This window comes from Gymnoscopelus braueri, assembly GCF_963280865.1.
Source record: "Gymnoscopelus braueri genome assembly, chromosome: 2".
NCBI classification, from domain to species: Eukaryota; Metazoa; Chordata; class Actinopteri; order Myctophiformes; family Myctophidae; genus Gymnoscopelus; species Gymnoscopelus braueri.
The window spans coordinates 53,878,293-53,900,963 of NC_137604.1; the positions used below are offsets into that span (position 1 = coordinate 53,878,293).

Genomic DNA, 22,671 nt, shown 5'->3' on the forward strand with positions numbered 1-22,671 from the left:
TTCGTCAATCAAACTTTCATTTTCAACGTACCCACAACCGTCATCCAACGTTAGAGGCCAACATTAATTCAATGTCTAACTAACATCAGAATGTGACGTCAAACCAACGTTGGGTTATGACGTCAATCAAACTTTCATTTTCAACTACCCCACAACAGTCATCCAACGTTAGAGGCCAACATTAATTCAATGTCTAACTAACATCAGAGTTTGACATCAAACCAACGTTGGGTTATGACGTCAATCAAACTTTCATTTTCAACTAACCCACAACCGTCATCCAACGTTAGAGGCCAACATTAATTCAATGTCTAACTAACATCAGAGTTTGACGTCAAACCAACGTTGGGTTATGACGTCAATCAAACTTTAATTTTCAACTAACCCACAACCGTCATCCAACGTTAGAGGCCAACATTAATTCAATGTCTAACTAACATCAGAATTTGACATCAAACCAACGTTGGGTTATGACGTCAATCAAACTTTCATTTTCAACTAACCCACAACAGTCATCCAACGTTAGAGGCCAACATTAATTCAATGTCTAACTAACATCAGAGTTTGACGTCAAACCAACGTTGGGTTATGACGTCAATCAAACTTTCATTTTCAACTAACCCACAACAGTCATCCAACGTTAGAGGCCAACATTAATTCAATGTCTAACTAACATCAGAGTTTGACATCGAACCAACGTTGGGTTTTGACGTCAATCAAACTTTAATTTTCAACTTAAATACAACTTATATCCAACGTTAGATCACAACATTAATTCAATGTCTAGATAACATCAGAGTTTGACATCAAGCCATTGTTGGGTTTTGACGTCAATCAAACTTTCATTTTCAACAAAAATACAACTTGTATCCAACGTTAGATCACAACGTTAATTCAATGTCTAAATAACATCAGAGTTTGACAGCAAACCAACGTTGGGTTATGACGTCAATCAGATTTTCATTTTCAACTAAAATACAACTTGTATCTAACGTTGGGCTCCAACGTTGGATACAAGTTGTATTTTAGTAAAAAAAAAATCGGGTTGACGTCATAATACAACAAACGTCAACTCTAACGTTAGAGTACAATCAAAATATGACATATTTCTAACATTGGAATCACGTTGTATTTTAGTTGAGAATAAAACGTCAATCCAACGTTAGCATGACGTCAACCTCCAGAGTTACCCAGTGGGCACAGGATGTCATTTTAACGTTGATATCTTGTCCCAAAAAGACGTCTTCCAGACAATATTATTTGACAAAGTTTAATAAAACAACGTTATTAAATATTTTTTAAACTTGTAATTGGCACATTTGAAGAAGTAGCATAAACAAACAGAAATTACTAGTCATATTGTTGTCCAAACAGTTACAGGTTTGGTGAATAGGTTCAGAGCCCAAAGTGCCTTTGTAGGAAAACTATTCCATTTGTGAAACTTTAAAATAATTAAACAAAACAAATCAATAAAAAAGTGCATTATTTGAGGCATGTCTATAACATATGTACCAAGGGCAAAAACGTCAAAAAGACAGAGAAATAACACTGATAAGTGTAACTCCCACAGGAGTTTAACTCCTGTAGATACAATCACTTAAAAAAATACTGTCCTGTTTTCACAAGCTCCCGTAAATCACTTGGAGAGTCTTCTCTGCATCTTTCTGTTTAATTTGTTGAGGGATTGCATTCTTCTTTAGTTCCCCTAAAGATAAATGACAGAAATAAGCTATTTTAATAACTCTAGCTTGATTTTTACATTATGAAACATCTTTATTGACTGACAGATATCTGTTCAAAAGTTTGGAATCTGTGAGAAATTATGCTTTTGAAATTAACTGAGTTTGCAGATATGAGTACCGTCTCTGATGGAATGGCCATCACAACTGCCTGATCTAAATCCTATGTTGGGAACAGCTGTACCGTAAGGTTCATGAGAAGTTTCATCCAAACCAGTCTCAAAATACGGCAAATTCTACTGAAAATATGGGGTGAAATTTGACCTGGATATCTAGAGAATATGACATCTAGAATGCTTAAGGTCTATAAAGATATTGCTGCACTTGGTGGATTATCTAATAAACAGAAATGTTTAAGAATATTAGTTATTATTATTATTATTATTATTACTATTACTATTATTATTATTATTATTATTATTATTATTATTATTATTATTATCAATGTCTTTGGCTGTACTTAATTGTCACAGTGATTCCAAACTCTTGAACTTAGGCATAACTGCCAACGTATATCAAAATGATCAACATTTTGTAGCACTCAAGTTACAGCTACTGGTGCAAACTATGCTGTTTTGGCACCAGCAGTTGGTTGGCTAGATAGGCCAACTGTATGCTGTAGCATGCTTCTACTTGAGTTGATCATACTATTATAATTACAACATTTAAAATTAGAAAGATAAAGGAGAGGTCAAGGAAAAGTTACATCGGGCAATACAAATCTTACCATATACAACGTCAAAAAGACGCAGGCCCCGGAGACTTATTCTTGCCATGATGTCAACAAAGGTTGTACTGGAGTGTCAATTCATGTGACATGAGGAACGGCATCATTCTTCTGGGTGCATCATCCAATGAATTACCTCCTGTGTCTCCAACCATGACAACCTGAGATACCTATGGTATAAGTCACAGGAAGGAAAATGCCATATTAAGTGAACAGCTAAGATATTATTCTATCGTTACACCTCTTAAGGTCTTTACACACCAGGGACATGACGAATACATTATACAAATTCTTCTTTAGATTGCTGCTATCGCATCAAAACTATTCATTTACTGTAGATGATGCCTCATTTATATGTTCATCTGAAAGAATAAATCAAGAACATAACTGAAGAGAGTGCGGATAATCCTTTATTTTATGCCTCATTTATACAGCCATTTGCCTGATGCCTTTAATAGCGGTGAAAAATCAAACTCGTTTTAAATCAAAATCATGTTGCTTTATTGTCAAGTAATGGTGAAGTTCAGTGTGGAGGTACTCACCCGATGTCTTCTACTTGAGAGGACCTTCCACCTCTTAATGTCTCCCATCTAGCATGAAAATAAGAAATACACAACACATTATGAATGAAAAATATACAGATTTAAAAGGCATCTCATACTTTCTCTCACAATGGCCTCATGCATGGCACAACTATTTCAGAGAAAACCCAAGAATACATTGTATTGTGAACCCGGTATGGTGAATTATATTGAATCGTTGGTTGAGTGAAACATCACATCCCTACCCTTTCAATATTAACACTATAAGACTGCTTTTACATTACACTGCTGACTGTAGGGCCTACAGTGTACCCACTGAGCATTTTTGGGGCTATTAGACGTCTAAAATACGTCTAAGGTCTAGGCTAAAACCGGGTTATAATTGGTATAAAAGTGAAAGTTTTTTCAACGTCTATTCTTAGCCTAGACGTTGATTAGCTGTTTTTTAAGCGTCTATATATAGACCGTCTATATCATAGCCGTTGAAATGACGTTTATAATATAAACGGTCTAAATATAGACGCTTAAAAAACAGCTAATCAACGTCTAGGCTAAGAATAGACGTTGAAAAAACTTTCACTTTTAGACCAATTATAACTTTAGAGGTCTAATAGACTAATAGACGACTAATAGACGACTATGGCTCACTGGGTAGCCTACAGTGTAGACTAATGTTTATTAATTTATCTGTGCCTGTTATGTTTGACTGTGTTAAAAAACTATCATCAGGGTGCCCAAAGGCCTGTGGGGATTTATAACTCAATTTTTTTTTTCCCAGGAATGTCATGATCGTGGGAAACCTGAATCATCTCATTCAATATAGTTTTTAAAATTCCAACCAATTTAAGGACATATTATCCCTCAAATTAACACCCTGACATTATACTTACTTCGGACTTGGTGGAGGCTCACCAAGTCTGGATCACAGTTGTTACCGAGGTGTTTGGAAGCACACACACACACACACACACACACACACACACACACACACACACACACACACACACACACACACACACACACATATACACATTCAGCATAACATACAGTACATGATGCAAGTTGGATGCTTATAATGTTACTTTAAAATCTGACATATCAAAAAGTAATAAGAAGTTCACATACTTGTCAGTTGTCTGCACAGTGGTGTCAAATGATGTGCTGTGGAAGGCAGATAATATGTTGATTATACATGGATGCTTGGACATACATATTAATATAACCATAGTAATTGAGAAGAAAATTAAGTCTTGAAAAACCTGATGATCAGATAGGCTATCTAGCCTTCGGAAACATCTCTGTACATTTAAATTCAACAGCGGCTTTGGTCACAATAACTGCCAACTCAATGTCGGTATTCTACGTAAAGATGACGTTAGAAGGAGTTGTTCAGAAGACATTGGATTTTAGTTGCTTAACAACATAACTTAAAACCAACAAAAAATCAACGTCTAAAGGTGTTAGAATTTAACGTTGTGTGGACGTTAGCATAATAACGTTAAGCAAACGTTGTGTTTTGGTTATAATACCCGACAACAGCATGTCAGTATTCTACGTCAATGTGACGTTGGCATAATACGTTGAACAGAATATGTTGGGTATTGGTTACTTACCAACACAACTTAAAACCAACACAAAAACGTTCAATGATGGTAGAACTTAACATTGTGTGGACGTTAGCATAATAACGTTAAGCAGATGTTGTGTATTGGTTACAATTCCCGACATCAGGATGTCAGTATTCTACGTCAATACGACGTTAGCATAATACATTGAACAGACGTTGGGTATTGGTTACTTACCAACACAACTTAAAACCAATAAAAAAACTACGTTTAATGATGTTAGAATTTAACATTGTATTGACACGTTGAAGGGACGTTGTATTTTATTAACTACACAATTGAAAACCAACCAAATTTCAACGTCTAATGATGTTAGAATTTTACATTTTGAGGACGTTGACATTATAACGTTAAGGAGACGTTAGGCTTTGGTCACAATAACCGCCAACTCAATGTCAGTATTATACGTAAAGATGACGTTTGAGACTTGAGACTTTCAGAAGACATTGGATTTTAGTTGCTTAACAACATGACTTAAAAGCAACACAAATAGCTGTAAGGCTTTACCTTTCAGTAACACACGTTCCCAACTGAAAACAGGAATCATGCACAACAGAACTTTACCTAAAATAAGACATTAGCATTAAAAGCTGCAATGTAAGTCAGCAGCACCAAGCCACCAACACAAAGCAATGGGGATCAGTCCATTTTAAGTTAATGCAGTAATAGCCTAGCCCCTCTTTCTAGTTTCCATTTATTTTTGCCACAAAAGGCAGGTACTGTAATCATTTTTGGCAAAGGATGTACACTTTCTCAAATAATGCTACCAGTGCTAAAAACATGCAGAGAAAAGAAAAAGAAAATCATGACTGATTTGTAATATAAAAACATCACCTCACTTGGTCAATAGAATGTAGTACTTTAAAACAACTGTTAACTTACCTGTGCAAAAGATTGTGATTCTAGAAGTCCTGGGAGGCTCAAATAAACACAGGGCCGCTTCTCCCTACACGCACACTACGCAGGCTGCGTGGGGCCCCGCCCCACGCAGGGCCCCTACCCGCGCGCGCGCACACGGAGGACACATGCACGCGCGCTGCGCGCGCGTGCATGTGTCCTGTATCATGCTTAGGGCCCCTGTGGAGTCTAAAGCGGCACTGAATAAACAGCTCCATGCACAAACAGAATCTCTTGTTGTCTTCTCTCCCTCCTAATTCAAACTGGAGTGAGCAGCAGTTACTTTTGCCCCGCCCAGTCTGGTTGCGAACGCGGAAGTGGAGCTTACTATGTAACTGTGCTTGGGTTGTGTGTGTGTGTCTCCGTCTGTGTCTCTGTGTTCACGCTCTCATTGGCTCGCGCCCCCATGTGACTCACGCTCTCATTGCCTCGCGCCCCCATGTGACTCACGTGCGTAAACTGCCTATTTGCAGCCGCCAGAGTGCGCCAGAGTGCAGGAATTTAGACAATGCTCTGCACACACACACACACACACACACACACACACACACACACATACACACACACACACACACACACACACACACACACACACACACACACACACACACACACACACACACACACACATACACACACACACAATGTCAATGTTCTCTCCCCATCACGGTGAAATAACACGGATTACAAGTCCGTAAATACACAATATTTTCGAGCTGCGTTCGCTTCCAGCGTTCGCGCATCGCGCGTCTTACTTGTGGATAGATATGATCAAGGATGCACTGCTTGTCGATCGGCTATTTTCAGCTAAAGCTTTCCCCACAATAACAGAAAACAGAAAAGACGGTAGTAATGAGCCCTGAGGAACTCTGGTTACCCATAAGGAGTTTACGTGGTTAATAGCCGATCTGCAAATGGTTAATTTAACACTACGGATTTTACTCTGTGTGTTACAGGGAAAACAAGTAAGACACAACAGCAAAGAAAACAGGAAGTTTACAAAAAGTGGGTGTCCACTCCAATTAACACATCATCTGTGATGATTTTGGTGATCAAGCCAAATCCACGAGTCCAGCCTATACTTACCCACCTTGCACAGACACAAAGAACACACGTCTCCCTAGACTGCTGCTGCTGTCAGGCCTGCCGGGGACCAGCAGCTGACAGCTGTACAAGGCGCTGTCCTCTGGTTGCAGACGCAGCAGCGTAAGGTTGTAGACCATGCCCCTCGGGCCGGGCGTCGTGGACAGCACAAGCCTCTCGGAGGGGAAACGAGAGGAAGGGACCGAGGAGGAGGAGGAGGGAGCAGAGGAGGCTGCGTGGTTGTTGTTGTGGTGCTTTGAGTGGTACAACATCTCCACCGGAGCCCCGCCCTTCCTCCGTTTCAGTGTCACCCCTTCGACGGCCGCGGCATCCCCATGCGGGGGCAGGCAGGGGAGCACGGCCGAGCCCCCGGCACACGTTTCTATCTGCCCTATTTCAACCACCACTGGGACGTCTCCAGAAGAGGAAGGGGGGGATGCGTCTCCAGAAGAGGAAGGGGGGGATGACAGAAATGGATACTTACTTAATATGGTAACTATAAAGAGCTTTGGGAGCTATAGTGTATTTGGTGGCACAAGGGGAGTATGAACACAGACAAGGAGGAAGCACTGGCAGGATGCGTGATTAGATGAGGAAATGTGTGGCTTGGCGGAGCTAGACAAAGTGGTTGAGATGATGTAAACAGCAACAGTATAACAGGCCAAAGTCACACTCATGAGCAGAACAAAAACTGGATGTTTGAGGAGCATTATAATGGGATTGGGAACATGGTTAGTTTTGCCTCCCATGTTATCTGTGAAGTCTCAGGAGGTTGAAGAGCATCCTAAGTACTTCAATGGATTTTAATCCGTTCTGAAATATGGTTTTGCCCCCTAGTAAGACCTCACATACAGTATATCTGCACTGAGGAGGAGGCAATAGCCCTAAAACACGGGTTCAGAATGACACCAATCAATCCTCTGAATGCTAAACAGAGCACAGCGGCAGAAAGAAACGAGGGAACTCCCCCCATCCCCAGAACCCTTTAAAACTCACCATCATGAACATAGAGAAGGAATTCGGTCTGGCCAGCAATCCGTCTGTCTTTTGGAATGTCCTTTATGACAAACTCACAGTAGTAGCGGTCCGTGTCAGAGGTCCTCAGCTGAGAAATAGTCACGTTAAGCTGGGAGGTGGCGGGGTCCCCTCTGACACTGATGCGCGTGTCGTCATTCATGTTGGTCGGCGAATGCTTTTCCTTTGTGTACATGAACAGCACGTCGTCAGAGACCAGCCACTTGCGCTTCAGGTACATTCCAATGGGCGATCCGTGGCTCTGCGTCTCACAGACACAGGGAAAGACCACAGATTCACCCACAAGCTGCTCCAGGAACACAACCTCACCACACACTAGATGTACACATACAATTTATCAGAATTAGAAAGGTGTTTTTTTATTGATCTGATTGAACATAATAATAATAATAATAATAATAATAATAATAATAATAATAATAATACACACACACACACACACACACACACACACACACACACACACACACACACACACACACACACACGGTAATCCCTAAAACACAAACACACACTAAACCAAAACACTCTTTCACTCTACATTACCTATAATGACCAGGAACAGATATTAATGAGACCATGTTTAGTACAGGATGCCCATTGCCCATTACATGGAATGCATATTTGACCTAGGCCGGAGTAAACGTCAATCTAAAAGGTGCATGGTGACATAGCATGTGAGGATCTATCTGTGTTCTCTTCTGTAATGCATACCAGATGTGTAGGAAGGAGGAGTTTGTGAACATGAAATCAAGTTTCTCTGACTAATGTTGGATATAACACTTTTTTTTTGTCACTTAAACTCATGCAGGCCTGTAATAAACAAAGATAAGAATGATTCCTGACTCCTGTCTATTTGTTATCAGAACCTGACCACTAAAGTTACGTAGCAACACACACTAAACCACAAACAAAAAAAACACTAAACCACAAAATATAAACGCACAATGACCCCCCCCCCCCCAGAAACACACAATAAATCCCAAAATACAAACACACAATAAACCCCAAAATACAAACACACCATAAACCCCAAAATACAAACACACAATAAACCCCAAAATACAAACACACAGTAAAACCCCAAAACATTAACACAGTAAATCCCAAAACATAAACACACAGCAGGTGCAAAAAACGTACCAAGTCCAGAGTGTGTGATGAGCAATATCCACAGATATAGACGGCTCTTCATTATCTCTAACATCGTGGCTAATTGAGAGTCTGAGGACCATTAATGGTGATAAAAACCATGACAACGGTATCAGCGGAGGAGAAGATGTGCATGAATGGAGCGCTCAGAAGGTATCACTAGGCGATGGGTGGAGAGCAAGACTAAAAGTGGAACTCTTCCAAGCTCCACCCTCACGTTCTCAGGGTTCAAGTTAGGGGAAGTTTAACTCATCTGCCTCAAACCTCAGTCCTTAGTAATCGCATTACCCCCACAATGAAGATAAGGCAAAAGTCTCAGAAAAGATTTGATTAGAAAAACTTTAATGCTATCAAGGAGGCAATTTGGTCTGCAGCTGGTTGTTGTCTGGGACAATTACCAGTCAAATAAGGCATAAACAGTAAACTGCTTCTTGTTCCAGAAAGAAGTCAGCACTGTTATGAGCAATTACATATGTATACAATGGCCCATCACATTCACAACCGTTTTTGTTCTATCAATATTATCGTGCTATTGAATGTGACACTATAGTGTCACGTGATGCTGCTGTTTTATTTTTGATCCAAATTGGTATAAAGTCCATTAAATTGGATCAAAATATGCTGTCTATTTTCATGGCCGTTTTAAATGGATGTTTGTATTTTTTGTAGTCCATGTGTGTTCAATTCATCGAGACATTTAAAGACATACAATAATATACAATAATAAGACATCATCAACACTAGTAGCAATAAAACGTATGTACAGTAAACAGTTGGGGGTCATTTAGCTTAGACTTTACAAGTTACATATTGCAGACCGGTGCTCTTTTGTGGCGGTTTTGAAGGAGTGTAAGGAAGTCACACTTTTTGATGTCTGTTGGTAGGGCATTCTAAATTGTGGTGGCAGTAGAATGAATTTAACCCAATGTTTGTGCCGAATCTGGGTTGAACGAGATCAGTGGAGCTCCCTGGTGTTGTGCCAGAAATCTTTTGAGGGTCAGTTTGTAGGCTACCAAATTATGTCTGTCTTCATTGTTGTAACACTTACAATTACAAATGATTCATGTTTTAAGATTCTACGTTCTTGTTTCTTTGTCTCCGTTTTTCTCTGTCTTTGTTCCTGAGGTCGTGCTGGTAGATTTCCACAACAAATGTTAACTCTTCTATCCAAGCATCAAGCAGTGTACTTAAATAGAATTTTGAGGTATTTTTTTCTACTTTACTTGAATATTTCCATTTTATACTTCTACTCCACTATATATCAGAGGCAAATATTGAACTTTTTACCCCACTACAATTACTAGTTACTTTGCAGATTTAGACTATTATTAAAAACATACATTAACCATTTAAGCCCTACTTTATATTTTAAAAAAAAGACGATCTACAAGCACACAACGTGTCGCATCGTGAAACGTTGTGAGCTTGTAGATCTGTGGTTTTTGAAAACGTTTGACAATTTTTTTGTAACATCATGTAACAGATTTTTTTTTTATATTGTGGTATTGCTACTTTTTACTTAAGTAAAATAAAACGTACTACTTCTTCCACCAATGCCTTTCAGAGGCTTTCAAACACAGATCTATGGATCCTGGTCTAGCATCCTAGGAGGATTTGGGATGGCGACGCCTCTTCTTGACATCCAGCTATGGTGGCTTCTAAATAATTTCTGTTTTCAGTTCTGAGTTAAAGAAGGCAGTGTGGGCTTCATGGTGGCAGTGGTGGAAAAAGTACTCCCATTTTTAACTTAAGTAAAACTATCAATCAATGCTGCATGCAATGGAAATACTATTATATGGATTGGGTTCTTAGTGACTTCCAGAACATAGAGGGGTTCTGGGTAAAGTGGGCAAAATAACAACACTACAAAAAGAAAATACTGATAACAACATTATGTAGAATTTTGAGGCCGCAACCCCCCAAAATAATCATATTTGAACCATAGACAGTAAAGATTTGAACTGAAGACCCCCCACTCTGACAATCACTTGAGTTGAGGCATTACATTTAGTTTGACTCGATTCCCACAGATACATATTGTGAAAATAGCCGATGTACAAGCTCACAACGCCAAGGCATTGTGAACTTGTAGATCGGCTATTTTCAAAAATGTTGCCTCTTTCTTATAATTTATTTGACAATTTGGCCAATGTTTAACCAGTTTTTGTAGTATAGTTTGTTGATCACTTTTGGTGCGGGAATGGTCTTTTTTCCATGTAACTTTTTTTTCAGTTAAAAAGGTCTTAAAAGTCCTTAAATTGTCACTTTATTGTCATCTGTAAATAAATGCCCCCTGGGGGTCTACTTCAGAAAATTATATATATTTATATATTTTTTTAAAGAAGGAAATTTGTCTTTTGGGTTTTTCACCAGCAGGGGTCCGTATCGCCACCAGAATATGCTGGGGAAATAAACACAAAAGAAGAAAAAGCACGTTTCAGCAGCAATGCCTTTTGGGTAATGCGTTCCGCGGAAGACTTCTGGTATAAAAGCGCCATTTCGGGGCTAAAATCAGGGAACAACAGCAGCATGCTGTTATCACACAGATAACACTCACAGTCTAATAATAGTATTATTACCGCTTTACGCGCTTGTTTTTGTCAGTATTATATATATCTTTTGAACCATGGGACGCAAAAAGAAGAAGCAGATGAAGCCGTGGTGCTGGTATCCTTTACACTGTGAAACGAGGAAGAAGTAGCTTAGCTACACGTTAGCATTTAGCTTCAGTCACAAACAACGCTTGTATGTAATTATGCTCCACCGACGTCACAGTGTCCAACACAAGCAGATCTACAAGCTCACAACGCGTGTCTTCCGCAACGCGCTGTGAGCTGGTAGATCTGCTGTTTTCTCCGGACGGGCCTAACCCAGAGGTGTTGGCCTCTGTGTTGGCTTCCTCCAGTCATCATGGGCTAACCGCTTAGCATCTTTAGCTATGTAATAACATGAACTGTGTGGGTTCAGTCACTGGTCCGGTGTTGTCTTTGCTTACCAATGCAATAACTTACCCCCCCCCCCCCATTTTATTATCGAAAAGCCGAGCTCATTATGTTCTGGCTGTTATTTTGTATATCTATGTCACTATGTGACGTTATATCATGTGAACACAACGTTCATCTTTCCATTGGTGGAGTGGAGACCAGTTGTTTGTGCCGTGAGTGTCCGTCTATAGCAGTGGTTCTGGTGTTATAGAACTGTGGTCCTGCCCACAACTCAGGCGTTAGTGATTTTCCTGATAAACTACGAGGTGTGTGTGTGTGTGTGTGTGTGTGTGTGTGTGTGTGTGTGTGTGTGTGTGTGTGTGTGTGTGTGTGTGTGTGTGTGTGTGTGTGTGTGTGTGTGTGAGACACAGAGAGAGATAGAGAGAGAGAGAGAGAGAGAGAGATAGATAAAGCTATATAATCCGTTATAGGAATTGAAAACCAAAAACCGATACCCATCACCGACACATCCAAACACAGGAAATCATCATAGTGTGTTGATGTTTGAGGGTTTTTTAGTGAGAGCTTGTCACGAATAGCAAGACTTGAAACCTGTCTGTCAACAGCAAACATTTGTTGAAAACAGTTTCCACTCAAACATGACTCAAACACATGGTGGGATATGCTACAGTACCTCCTGGGCTATTAGTACCCAGGAGGTCATTGTTGTAACTTATTACAGTTTATTATATTTCCACACTCACTCCAGACGGCCACATTGCATATACTGTCGGGAAGACAGTATTTTAACTTTTTTCGCCATTCTATGTCACACAAAAGTAGCAATAATTGCCGATCTACAAGCTCGTTTTGAGCTTGTAGATCTGCTATTTTTGAATGGGAATCCTGAATTATTTTTGGCTATTTTTTTATTGGAATCCTTAAAAGTAAAATTTGTATTCATGTTAACTTTATGAACTTAAATACAAATACATAATAATAATAATAATAAACTTTATTTGTATAGCACCTTTCATGACATGAAATGCAGCTCAAAGTGCTTTACATAGCAAGAATACAATTACAGTTAGAACCAATTTAACAATAAAGCAAACAAAAATAAAATAAAATAAAAGCAAAGGCAAAAGCAAAAGCATAGAACAACATTAAAATAGGAAATACAGTGAGGAATTAAAAATCAACCAAAGAATCAGCTAAAAGCAAGAGTGAAGTAATAGGTCTTGAGCTGTGCTTTAAAGCTATCGACAGAGGCTGCCTGTCTTAAGTGTAATGGGAGTTTATTCCACACTGTCGGTCCGTAAAAGCAGAATGCTGCTTCACCGTATTTTTTATATGTCATTGTAGGCACCTCGAGCAGGTCAGCACTTGAAGACCTGAGGGCCCGGTTTGGAACATATCTCTCTAGGCAGTCAGAGAGGTAGGAGGGTGCCAGACCATTTAGAGCTTTATAAACTAATAAAAGAATTTTAAAATCAATCCTAAAAACAACCGGAAGCCAGTGTAGTGAAGCTAGAACTGGAGTGATATGTTCTCTCATCCTGGTTTTAGTTAAAATTCTGGCTGCCGCATTTTGAACAAGTTGTAATCTGTCAGTTGTTTTCTTTGGCAGGCCAGAGTAGAGTGCGTTGCAGTAATCAAGCCGAGAGAAAACAAAAGCGTGGATCAGCGTTTTTGCATCGTCTAACGACAGATAGTCTCTAATTCGCGCAATATTTCTAAGATGAAAGAAAGCAATCTTGGTGACATGATTAATGTGTGTATTGAAATTCAATTCAGAATCAATAATCACCCCCAGGTTCTTTACTGTGGTGTTACTTTCTACAGCCAGGTTACCAAGTCTACTTGTTATTGATTCTCTCTGCTCACTGGAACCAATTATGAGAACTTCTGTTTTATCCTCATTTAGCTTAAGAAAGTTCTCACTCATCCAGCATTTTATACTGGACAGACAGGTCAACAATGGGTCTAGAGCGCAGGGGTCGTCTGGAGCTACTGAAAGATACAGCTGGGTATCATCAGCATAGAAATGGAAGTTCACTCCGTGATCGGCGATGAGTTCTCCCAGCGGTAGTATATACAGGGAGAACAATAAGGGACCCAGAATTGAGCCCTGTGGAATACCAGAACAGATGTTGTGTTTGTCTGAGTCAAAGTTAGCTAGACTGACAAAATAGCTTCTGCCTGTTAGGTAAGAGTGAAACCAAGACAAGGCTGTGCCTGACAAATCAATCCAGTACTCCAAACGCTGTAGTAGAATTGTGTGATCAATCGTATCAAAAGCAGCGGTTAAGTCAAGGAGTAGGAGAACAGATACATTTTTGTCGTCAGCGGACACCCTAAGATCATTAATTACTTTTACAAGTGCTGTTTCTGTACTATGACCTTTCCTGAAGCCAGATTGGAATTTGTTATGAACCTTATTGTTCTGTAGGAACACATCCAGTTGATGAAAGATAGTTTTTTCTAAGACCTTGCCCAAAAATGGCAGATTTGAGATTGGTCTATAATGACCCAGCACCAATGGATCAAGGTTGTGTTTCTTGAGTAGCGGCCTGACTACAGCCGTTTTCAGTGAGTCTGGAAAGACGCCTGAAAGTAGAGAGCTGTTTACAATTTTTAGGATATCTCCAATAACACTGTCTAAAACCTCTTTGAGAAACGGGGTGGGTACTACATCCAGTGAGCAAGATGATGATGTCATCTGTGATATAGTTTTACGGAGTTCCTCTTCATTAATTGCGCAGAATGATATTAGGCTTCCTCTGGAGGGATCTACATTTTTGCACCATGCACCATTTGCCGCATTTGCAGTGCTAGCAGCAGCATTCATAATACCAGCTCGAATGCTAGAAATTTTGTTTTCAAAAAAGGATGCGAACTCATCACACTTAGCTTTAGAAGCAGGGAGCGACTCCTTGTAAGCCTGGGGGGGGTTTAAGAGATGTTCAATGGTAGAGAATAAGACTCTGGCATTTTGCTTGTTGTCATTGATAGTGCGTGAAAAATATGCCTGCCTTGCCAAGCGCAGTGCTTTGTTATAGGCCACTGTTGACTTCTTAAAGATCTCTAGGTGGACAGTGAGTTTGTTTTTTCTCCAAATTCGCTCAGCTTTACGACATTCTTTCTTGAGTGAGCGCATGTGTTCGTCGATCCAGGGTGTTACTCTAGAGTTAAGTTTCTTTTTAGTTTTCATAGGAGGCACTATGTCGAGAGCTGACTCTAATTTGAGATTAAAATGTTGAACCATATCATTCACTGAGGGAGCATCAAGTAGGGGGGGCACCTGCACACACGTCAGATGACGAGGAAACTCGTTTGCTGCAGATGAGCTAAAAAAACGTTTTTTTATAGTATATTCTGTATTGTTTTTCCCTAGATCAGAGACAGTCATATTAAAACACAATAAATAGTGGTCTGTTAGTTCGGGCTTATCAATAATACTGACAACAGTGATATTCAAACCTTTAGTGATCACCAAGTCCAGGGTATGGCCATGTTTATGTGTTGGCCCAACAACATGTTGAATAAAGTCAAAGTTGTGCAGTAACTGTAGGAAACCCATAGCCACAACATCCGAAACAATGTCAACATGTAGATTAGCATCTCCAGTAATCAGAGTTCTGTCATAATTAGTGGAACAGATAGATAAAAGTTCTGATATTTCTGTTAGAAATAAGGCTTTGCTGCACTTTGGAGGTCGATACATACTAATCATAAGCACAGAGGATTGACTCTCCAATATGGTGGCCTGGTATTCAAATGATTTAAAACTGCCGAGGTTTGGCAGAGGTTTGAATTTTAAAGTGTCAGAAAAGATATTCGCCAGACCACCTCCTCTTTTTCCCTCACGTCCTGAGTGAATGAAACTGTACTTTGGTGGGCATGCTGCAGCTAGGGGCACCGCTCCTAGGTGGAAATATATATATTTATATATATATATATATATAACCCGGTGGAAATATTGTAAACCTTGTTTTCTACAAGGCTAACTGAAATAGCCTTGGGCCCAGACATGATTTTGGCTATGCATAATGGACCCTGCCTATCTCAGCAGTCAAATGTATTCTCTAGACGTAGGGACTGTTCATAAGCCGACAGGTTGCGCTGTTCTTGACGTTCTTCGTTCCTGATCTTGCGCCTCTGTATCGCTAGTGCCAACAGCGTCAACCGTCGAGGGGGGATGGGTGGGGGGCAGGGCACGGTTGATGGTTGTGGGGCCTGGCGTTTGATTTGGGGGGTGATTCTAGTCCCCTCTTTAATCAAGTCGTTCATGCTACTGGTGAACTCCAGAAGGGGTATTGGGGACAGGGAAAAAGATGATGATGAGGAGGAGGAAGGTGATAGAGTTGGTTGATCTTCCTCATCGAGAGACTCCTCTGTGTCTCCTCCCTCTTCTAGCGTGACCCAGGCCTCTTCTAGCGTGACCCAGCGTGTCCCTCTGCAGACCGTGGCTGTAGAGTCGACAATCTCCTCGAGGCTGTCATCAGAGTCGACAATCTCCTCCAGGCTGTCATCAGCAGTCGACTCCTCCGTGGCAATCTCCTTCTGTGGAGTTAGGCTGTTATCAGCAGTTGCTCTGTCCTTTGTTTTTGTTTCCGAGTTATCAGAGAGTTCATTTGTTATGGATGTTCCACCATCCTTGGTAGGGGGGGGTGTGGCGCCCCCCTCCCCCTCAGCAGCGGTGGGGGGTGGTGTGGTACCATCCTTGGTAGGGGGGGTGTGGCGCCCCCCTCCCCCTCAGCAGCGGTGGGGGGTGGTGTGGTAGCGTCTACACAAAGCCATTCATGTTTTTCAGCAGCGGTAGCAGATAACAGAGCACTATCTGTTGTTATGGAATCTTGTGCTCTGGCCTTGGCAGAAGACATAGGAACATTATAGAAAAGGTTAGACATAAACAATTTTGCTCCCAGCTTGTTCAATTTAAGCCCATCCGAGGAAAATAGGTGTCTTCTATCCCAAAAAAAATTGAAATTGTCAATAAAATGTACAGATTTGTTGGTGCACGTAGTTGATAGCCATTTGCTCAGTGCAGACAGTCTACTGAAACGTTCATCGCCGCCTCTTGTAGGTGGTATTGGGCCGCTGATGCACACCTTCACATCAAGTGAGCTGATTTTGCTGAATAAGGCAGTGAAATTCCGTTTTAGGATTTCTGACTGTTTGTCCTCTGTATCACATGTGCCAACGTGCAAAATCAGGGTTTTCACCGTTGGGTGTTCAGCGACAAGATTCAGAATTCTGTCATTCATGTCAGAGACTTTGTCTTTGGGGAAGCATAACACTTTTGCCTTTCTTCTTATCATGCTTTTAACATCTTTAATAGCGGCATCCCCTATGATCAGAAATTCAGGCTCATCATATAGCCTTTTTCCTTCTGAGTTACTCTTGGTTCTTACCCTGCTGGGTGAAGAGGATTTGTTTGGTCTGTCATCAGACGGGCATCTGGGGTCCTGAAGCAATGGGCTGAATCTATTTCCCAGCCGCACCGGACACTCAGCACTCGATGTTTTGGGAGATTTGTTTGTAGATCTCCCCTTGGCAGTTTTCCACTGTTGACGCTCAGCACTCGATGTTTTGGGAGATTTGTTTGTAGATCTCCCGTTGGCAGTTTTCCGCTGTTGAAGGGGGGTGGAAGACGCGGTACCCTGTGTCCGGGGGCATCGATGATGGTGACGCGCGGGTGGTAGCGCAGGCCAGCCGGTCAGATCTGTAATCACAGGGCTCCGAGTTCTGCCAGTTATTCGCCCCTTCAAAGCCTTTGGCTTTGCCCCGAGAGTGTTCCATGAGAAAGCCTTGTCATGGTCTTGTCCGTTGCTCTGAGACTGTGGAATTCCATAATGTTGATTCACTTCCACATTCACTCTTAAAAAGTTTAAGTCCGTTTCCAGCACTGCAATCCTTTGAAGCAATTTTTGGTATTCCTCTGTTGAAACAGTCGGGTACATCCTGATGCTAATTAGCTTTGGCTATATGCCACGTACCCAGTCACTGGAGGTCGACAAATAGATCGAAAAATAGTATATTGAAATATGGCAAAAGCTTCTATCTATAGAAGAAATAGAGTCCCATGTGTTTATAAATATCCAGGATCCATTCGTGGTTTCTCAGGGGAAAAAAATAAAAATAAAACATGGATATCAGCTGAGGAATGTAAGCATAGGGCAGAGCGAGCAGCAAAAGCGTCCTCACTGTACGAGAGCAGAAGCAGTAAAGCCTGGACATAAAACATAAAAAATACACTAGAATGTTAATACTAGTCATTAAGCTCCTAATATAGACTGAAGTAATGAAAGCGTGTCATGTTTGCATGTTTGGAATTGTAACAGCTGAAATCAATAATATATCAGTATTCGGATAATAACCTGCGGGCCGCATTAAGTGAAGGTGGCCCCCGGGCCGCCAGTTGCCCATGTATACTTTATGTATTGCTAATGTATGTTGTGCTATGATCAGACACATTTCTTTAGTTATGTGGGCTCTGTGCATCTGAGGCTGCCTTTTTTTAATACGTCATCACATGTTTTATTTATTTATGCTTGTTTTGTTAAGTAGAATGAATTCATAATTTTGCATCATGTCCATGTATTGGTCCCAAACGGTTCATCATCTTTTTTAGTTTCTTCAAAGTCTAAAGCAGTAGGCTAGATTATGTATTCTTTCATATGCCGTAAGATTCGTTGATTCATGTAAATGAAAATAAATGTTAAATGTTACTGTTTTGATACTGTATTTCAGATTCTTATCATTATAATAGGATATACTTGCCTCGACCTCCTCACTCACCATTTTTATCATTTGATTCATAGAAATACTGACCTCAATCCTATTTGTTCAATAAATTAGAAGCTCAAATTCAGTTTATTTTCCTGTGAGGGGATTGAAAAGCTGCAACTTAAATCAGCGGTATAAATTGCAAGTTGTTCTTTGCTTACTTGTATGTACTTGTTCTTTCTATCACTGTCACAGATGTCTTTGGGACACCTCTGGCAGAAGGGAGCATTACACAGATCTAATTGTTTACCTCAGTAAAAGTGACTATAGTCCAGTCACAATTCACTAATGTGTGATATATGGTCATTGTCCCTGGCTTTTAAACTCTACGATAGAGAAGGATTAATTTTTTTACTTACAATATTAAAGATGTGACATTGCATGTTATACAGTTTTCATGGCTCTTCAGAGGCGAACGATCTAGAAGAGGGTCTGTGCGTGTGCATGTGTATGTATGTCTGTCTGGAGCTCATTTCACAAAGCATTGGAGCTGTCAGTGCCAAATGTCTTCTGCATCCTGCCACTAGGCCACAGAAGTACCTCCACAAAAACAATGTTTTATAGTTGTTGAAATATATTAAAAATATATAAAAAATACAAATCCGGATTGATTGATTGAATACTTTATTAACAATCATATGTCATAATGTATATCTTAAATTACTGTATGTCATATAGATCATGACTGATGTCTGATGCATTTTGCAGGGCTAAGCTACACTTTGCTTGGCTGGACTCACTCGTTGTTAGTTTAGCATGAGTGGGACAAAGCCATGGCAAGGAGAAGATAAAGCAAGAAAGTTCCACTTAAGCAAGAATGTACAGTACATGTAAAACATTGCAGGATCTGAGCATGTGTTTTATTTAAACATTTGTGTGTGTATATCATACAATACTTTGGAATCCTCCTCATCCAGGCCTCTGGCTCTGAAAAAATAAACCAAATTAAAGTAAGTAAGTAAGTAAGTAAGTAAGTAAGTAAGTAAGTAAGTAAGTAAGTAAGTAAGTAAGTAAGTAAGTAAGTAAGTAAGTAAGTAAGTAAGTAAGTAAGTAAGTAAGTAAGTAAGTAAGTAAGTAAGTAAGTAAGTAATTAAGTAAGTAGTTTCTCTGCTTCATTTGTTGTAGTGTATCAGATATCTCACCAGGGGGCAGCCTTGGCCCTTTTAAAGTTGACCACAGCATAGAGGACATCATCCTGTCTCTGGGGTTGTGGTGGTTGGACAGTAGAATACAGGGGCACTTCCTGGTTCTTAGAGCGAGTGATGTGGATGCTGGAGTAGTGAACATCATCCAGGTGTTCCCTTGGTTCCCTCTGATCTGTAGAGGCAGAGCTGCTACTGGCCATAGGTGAGATGTTCTCATAGTCAGGGTTGAACTGAGGGAGAGAGACATATAAAAAGATCTGCAAGCATTATTATTTCCTCAACTAACTCAACTCCTATACCTGGACTATTGGTCCTCCAACGTCAGATGGCTGCTTGGAGGCCCCTTTTCTTCTGTGGATGAAAAAGTTTCTAATTAAAACCGAGAAAGCATCTGTTTCATTTTAGATTTTAGCTATATATATTGCAACATATCTTTTTCAGAAAATTCGTAGGATTTAGAACAGTGGTTCCTCAAATATAGCTGATATACAAGCTCACAGCTTGTATATATATAGAATTTTTGAAAAATCTTGAATAATTTTGAATTTCCTAGCAACAATCTTCTCTTCTGGGCAGGCCCCTGGTACAAAACATTTTCAGATGGGGGTCCGCGGCAAAATACATTATCATTTTGGGGGTCCTTGACACGAAAAAGTTTGAGAACTACTGATTTAGAAGACATTTGGACAATCGGGTCCTCAGGTTTTAGGGTTAACAAATTAATTTAGACCAAAGTGTAAAGAGAAAAAAAAATTATTAACCTGATCCACAGGAAGAGGAAGACAGATATGACGGCCAGCAGAGCAGCTATGGTGATTCCTGCAGCTGCAGCTATTGATGCCCGTGTCGCTATAGGGATCATCAGGTGCTCAAATTAAAACAATGACAGTAATAAAAGAGAGTCTGACTTATAGAGAATGGATCTATTGACACTGGGAAAAGGGCAGAGAAAATCAGTCATCCGATCCAACTTATTGTCAGACAGAAATCTAGCTCTTGAAGAATATTTGATACAGATAGGCAACAGAACACACACAAAAATAACCTTCAGATAGTCAGAACAGGAGCTGGAGTTGGACGTTATAAAATATAATATTAGTTTTGAATGACCTAGTTATGAATTTGTTTAACAATCAACTTCATACAGTATATAAATTACCGTACATCAGATTGTGTGCTCTGTATTATGACCTGGGGCAACCAGTATAAATATGTGTAAGTGGATGAATTAATAAATCAATGAATGAATGAATGAATGAATGGCTAGTTGTTACCTGCTACATCCACCAACAGGGAGGTGGAATTCGTCCCACCTATTTTGTTTTGGACTAAGCAAGAATAATTTCCACTGTGGTCAGGTTGAATACTAGTGATGATGAAGTTCTGTCCAGTTGCTTGAGGTTTGGTTTCATTCTGGTGGTACCAGGTATAATTGACCACTGGTGGGTTGGCATCACTGCTGCTGCAAGTCAGATTCACTGAACTGCCCTGCTCTATTACACCAGACAGACTCACAGACACTGAGAGGTTCTTCGGGGCATCTGGAGAGCAAGGTATATAGAAACACAACTCATAAATGTTTGGCTGAACATTCTTACCATGTTCATAATACTGCTTCTCTCATTATCTTATTCTCTACGGTATCTATAAAACACTGCATAGACACAGAAGCCATCATTTACTGGCTTATTACTGTCGCCATTGGGTAAAATGAAAATGCTTTAGGTACTTACATTGGACATCTATAAAGCCAAAGGATGAGTTTAAGTGTCCGTGTTTATTTGAGGATTGACAATGGTACGTCCCGCTGTCCTTAGAGCTGATGGAGGAGAAGTTATACGTTTCGTTTAGTCCATGATGCAGTGTTGTGTTCTCCTTGTACCAGGTGTACAATTCTGTCGGGTTGGCATCACTTTCACAAGTCAGAGTCACTGGACTACCCTCCTGTATCACAGCAGAGGGTCTCACTGATAAAGAAACCTTCTTTGGACCATCTGCGAAACATGATATTAACACAGATTAACTTTTAAATACAAATATAATATGTATTTTCATTTACTGCAAGGAAGCTCGTAACTTGAACGTTAATAAAGCATGCCACCTGAACACCTGGGATGAATAGTTGGCATTTCAATTTAGGCCATTTGTTCATACCTTGTATTGTATTAAATGTTATTTAATACTCACACTTGACAGTAATGAGGGTGCTGGCAGATATTTTTGCTCCCATCTCATTCTCTGCTTTACAGACATACTCTCCAGTGTCAGAGGTTTGGATGGAATGGAAGATGAGCTGTGATTCACCACTAGAACTGAGGGCTTGATCTTCATGGTTTTTGAACCAAGTAATTACAGCTGGTGGGAAGGCATCACTGGTGCAGCTCAGAGTCACTGAACTGCCCTCCACTACGTCACCAGACGGACTCACTGACACCAAGGCATTCTGGGGAGCATCTTGTTTGAAAATATATTTTTCAGGATGAGTTAATAGACAAAATTAGTCTTGGACAAAGAAGCGAAAAATGCAAACATGTATATTTAAAAAATAAATTACTGTACAATGAAGAATACTAAAAGGCATGTATTTTCTTGTCAATGAATGACTTTAATTCAGGTCAAGAAGCTAACCTACAGTCTTCTTTATTAATTTGAATGCTGGATATCAGTACACAGTCACAAGCCAAATAAATGAGTGAACTGATTTGAGATTCAATGCATGAACAGCACAACATAACAAAAATCTACTCACATCTGACGATGAGAGTTTCTTCATGACCTCTGAGATCTGCTCGACCTCTGACAGCACAGGAGTATTCTCCTGCATGATGACAGCTGACTGGGTCTAGAACCACATAGTTCTGTTGTCTCTCTGTGTGGTTTAGAAGCTGTCCATTCTGGTACCAGATGTAGGTGGGGTTGTCAGTCAGAGAACAGTTGGTCTTACAGGTCAGTGTCACATTCTGTCCTTCTGTGACTGTGGGAGGAGTCAATGTCACCCACAGGTCTAGTG

General features: G+C 40.2%; 1 protein-coding gene and 2 long non-coding RNA genes across 3 annotated transcripts; all 3 read right to left on the reverse strand.

Annotated features, from left to right (window-relative positions):
• Positions 1 to 1,317: 1,317 nt before the first annotated feature.
• Positions 1,318 to 2,596, reverse strand: LOC308103232. Its single transcript, XR_013934712.1, has 3 exons — positions 2,467 to 2,596; positions 1,624 to 1,705; positions 1,318 to 1,548 (listed from the first exon to the last, which is right to left on the reverse strand). It is a non-coding gene; the product is annotated as an uncharacterized lncRNA (long non-coding RNA).
• Positions 2,597 to 2,972: 376 nt separating this feature from the next.
• LOC308096345 (uncharacterized protein) lies at positions 2,973 to 8,940 on the reverse strand (the record flags this gene model as incomplete). The annotated part of the gene is made up of 5 exons (XM_080443761.1): positions 8,792 to 8,940; positions 7,610 to 7,963; positions 6,621 to 7,028; positions 4,622 to 4,629; positions 2,973 to 3,056 (listed from the first exon to the last, which is right to left on the reverse strand). Exons 1-5 carry the CDS (start codon positions 8,853 to 8,855, stop codon positions 2,973 to 2,975), a joined length of 918 nt encoding a protein of 305 aa, XP_080299887.1. The 5' UTR covers positions 8,856 to 8,940.
• Positions 8,941 to 20,431: 11,491 nt separating this feature from the next.
• LOC308078295 lies at positions 20,432 to 21,495 on the reverse strand. Its single transcript, XR_013932502.1, has 3 exons — positions 21,395 to 21,495; positions 20,936 to 21,202; positions 20,432 to 20,510 (listed from the first exon to the last, which is right to left on the reverse strand). It is a non-coding gene; the product is annotated as an uncharacterized lncRNA (long non-coding RNA).
• Between the last annotated feature and the right edge of the window lie 1,176 nt (positions 21,496 to 22,671).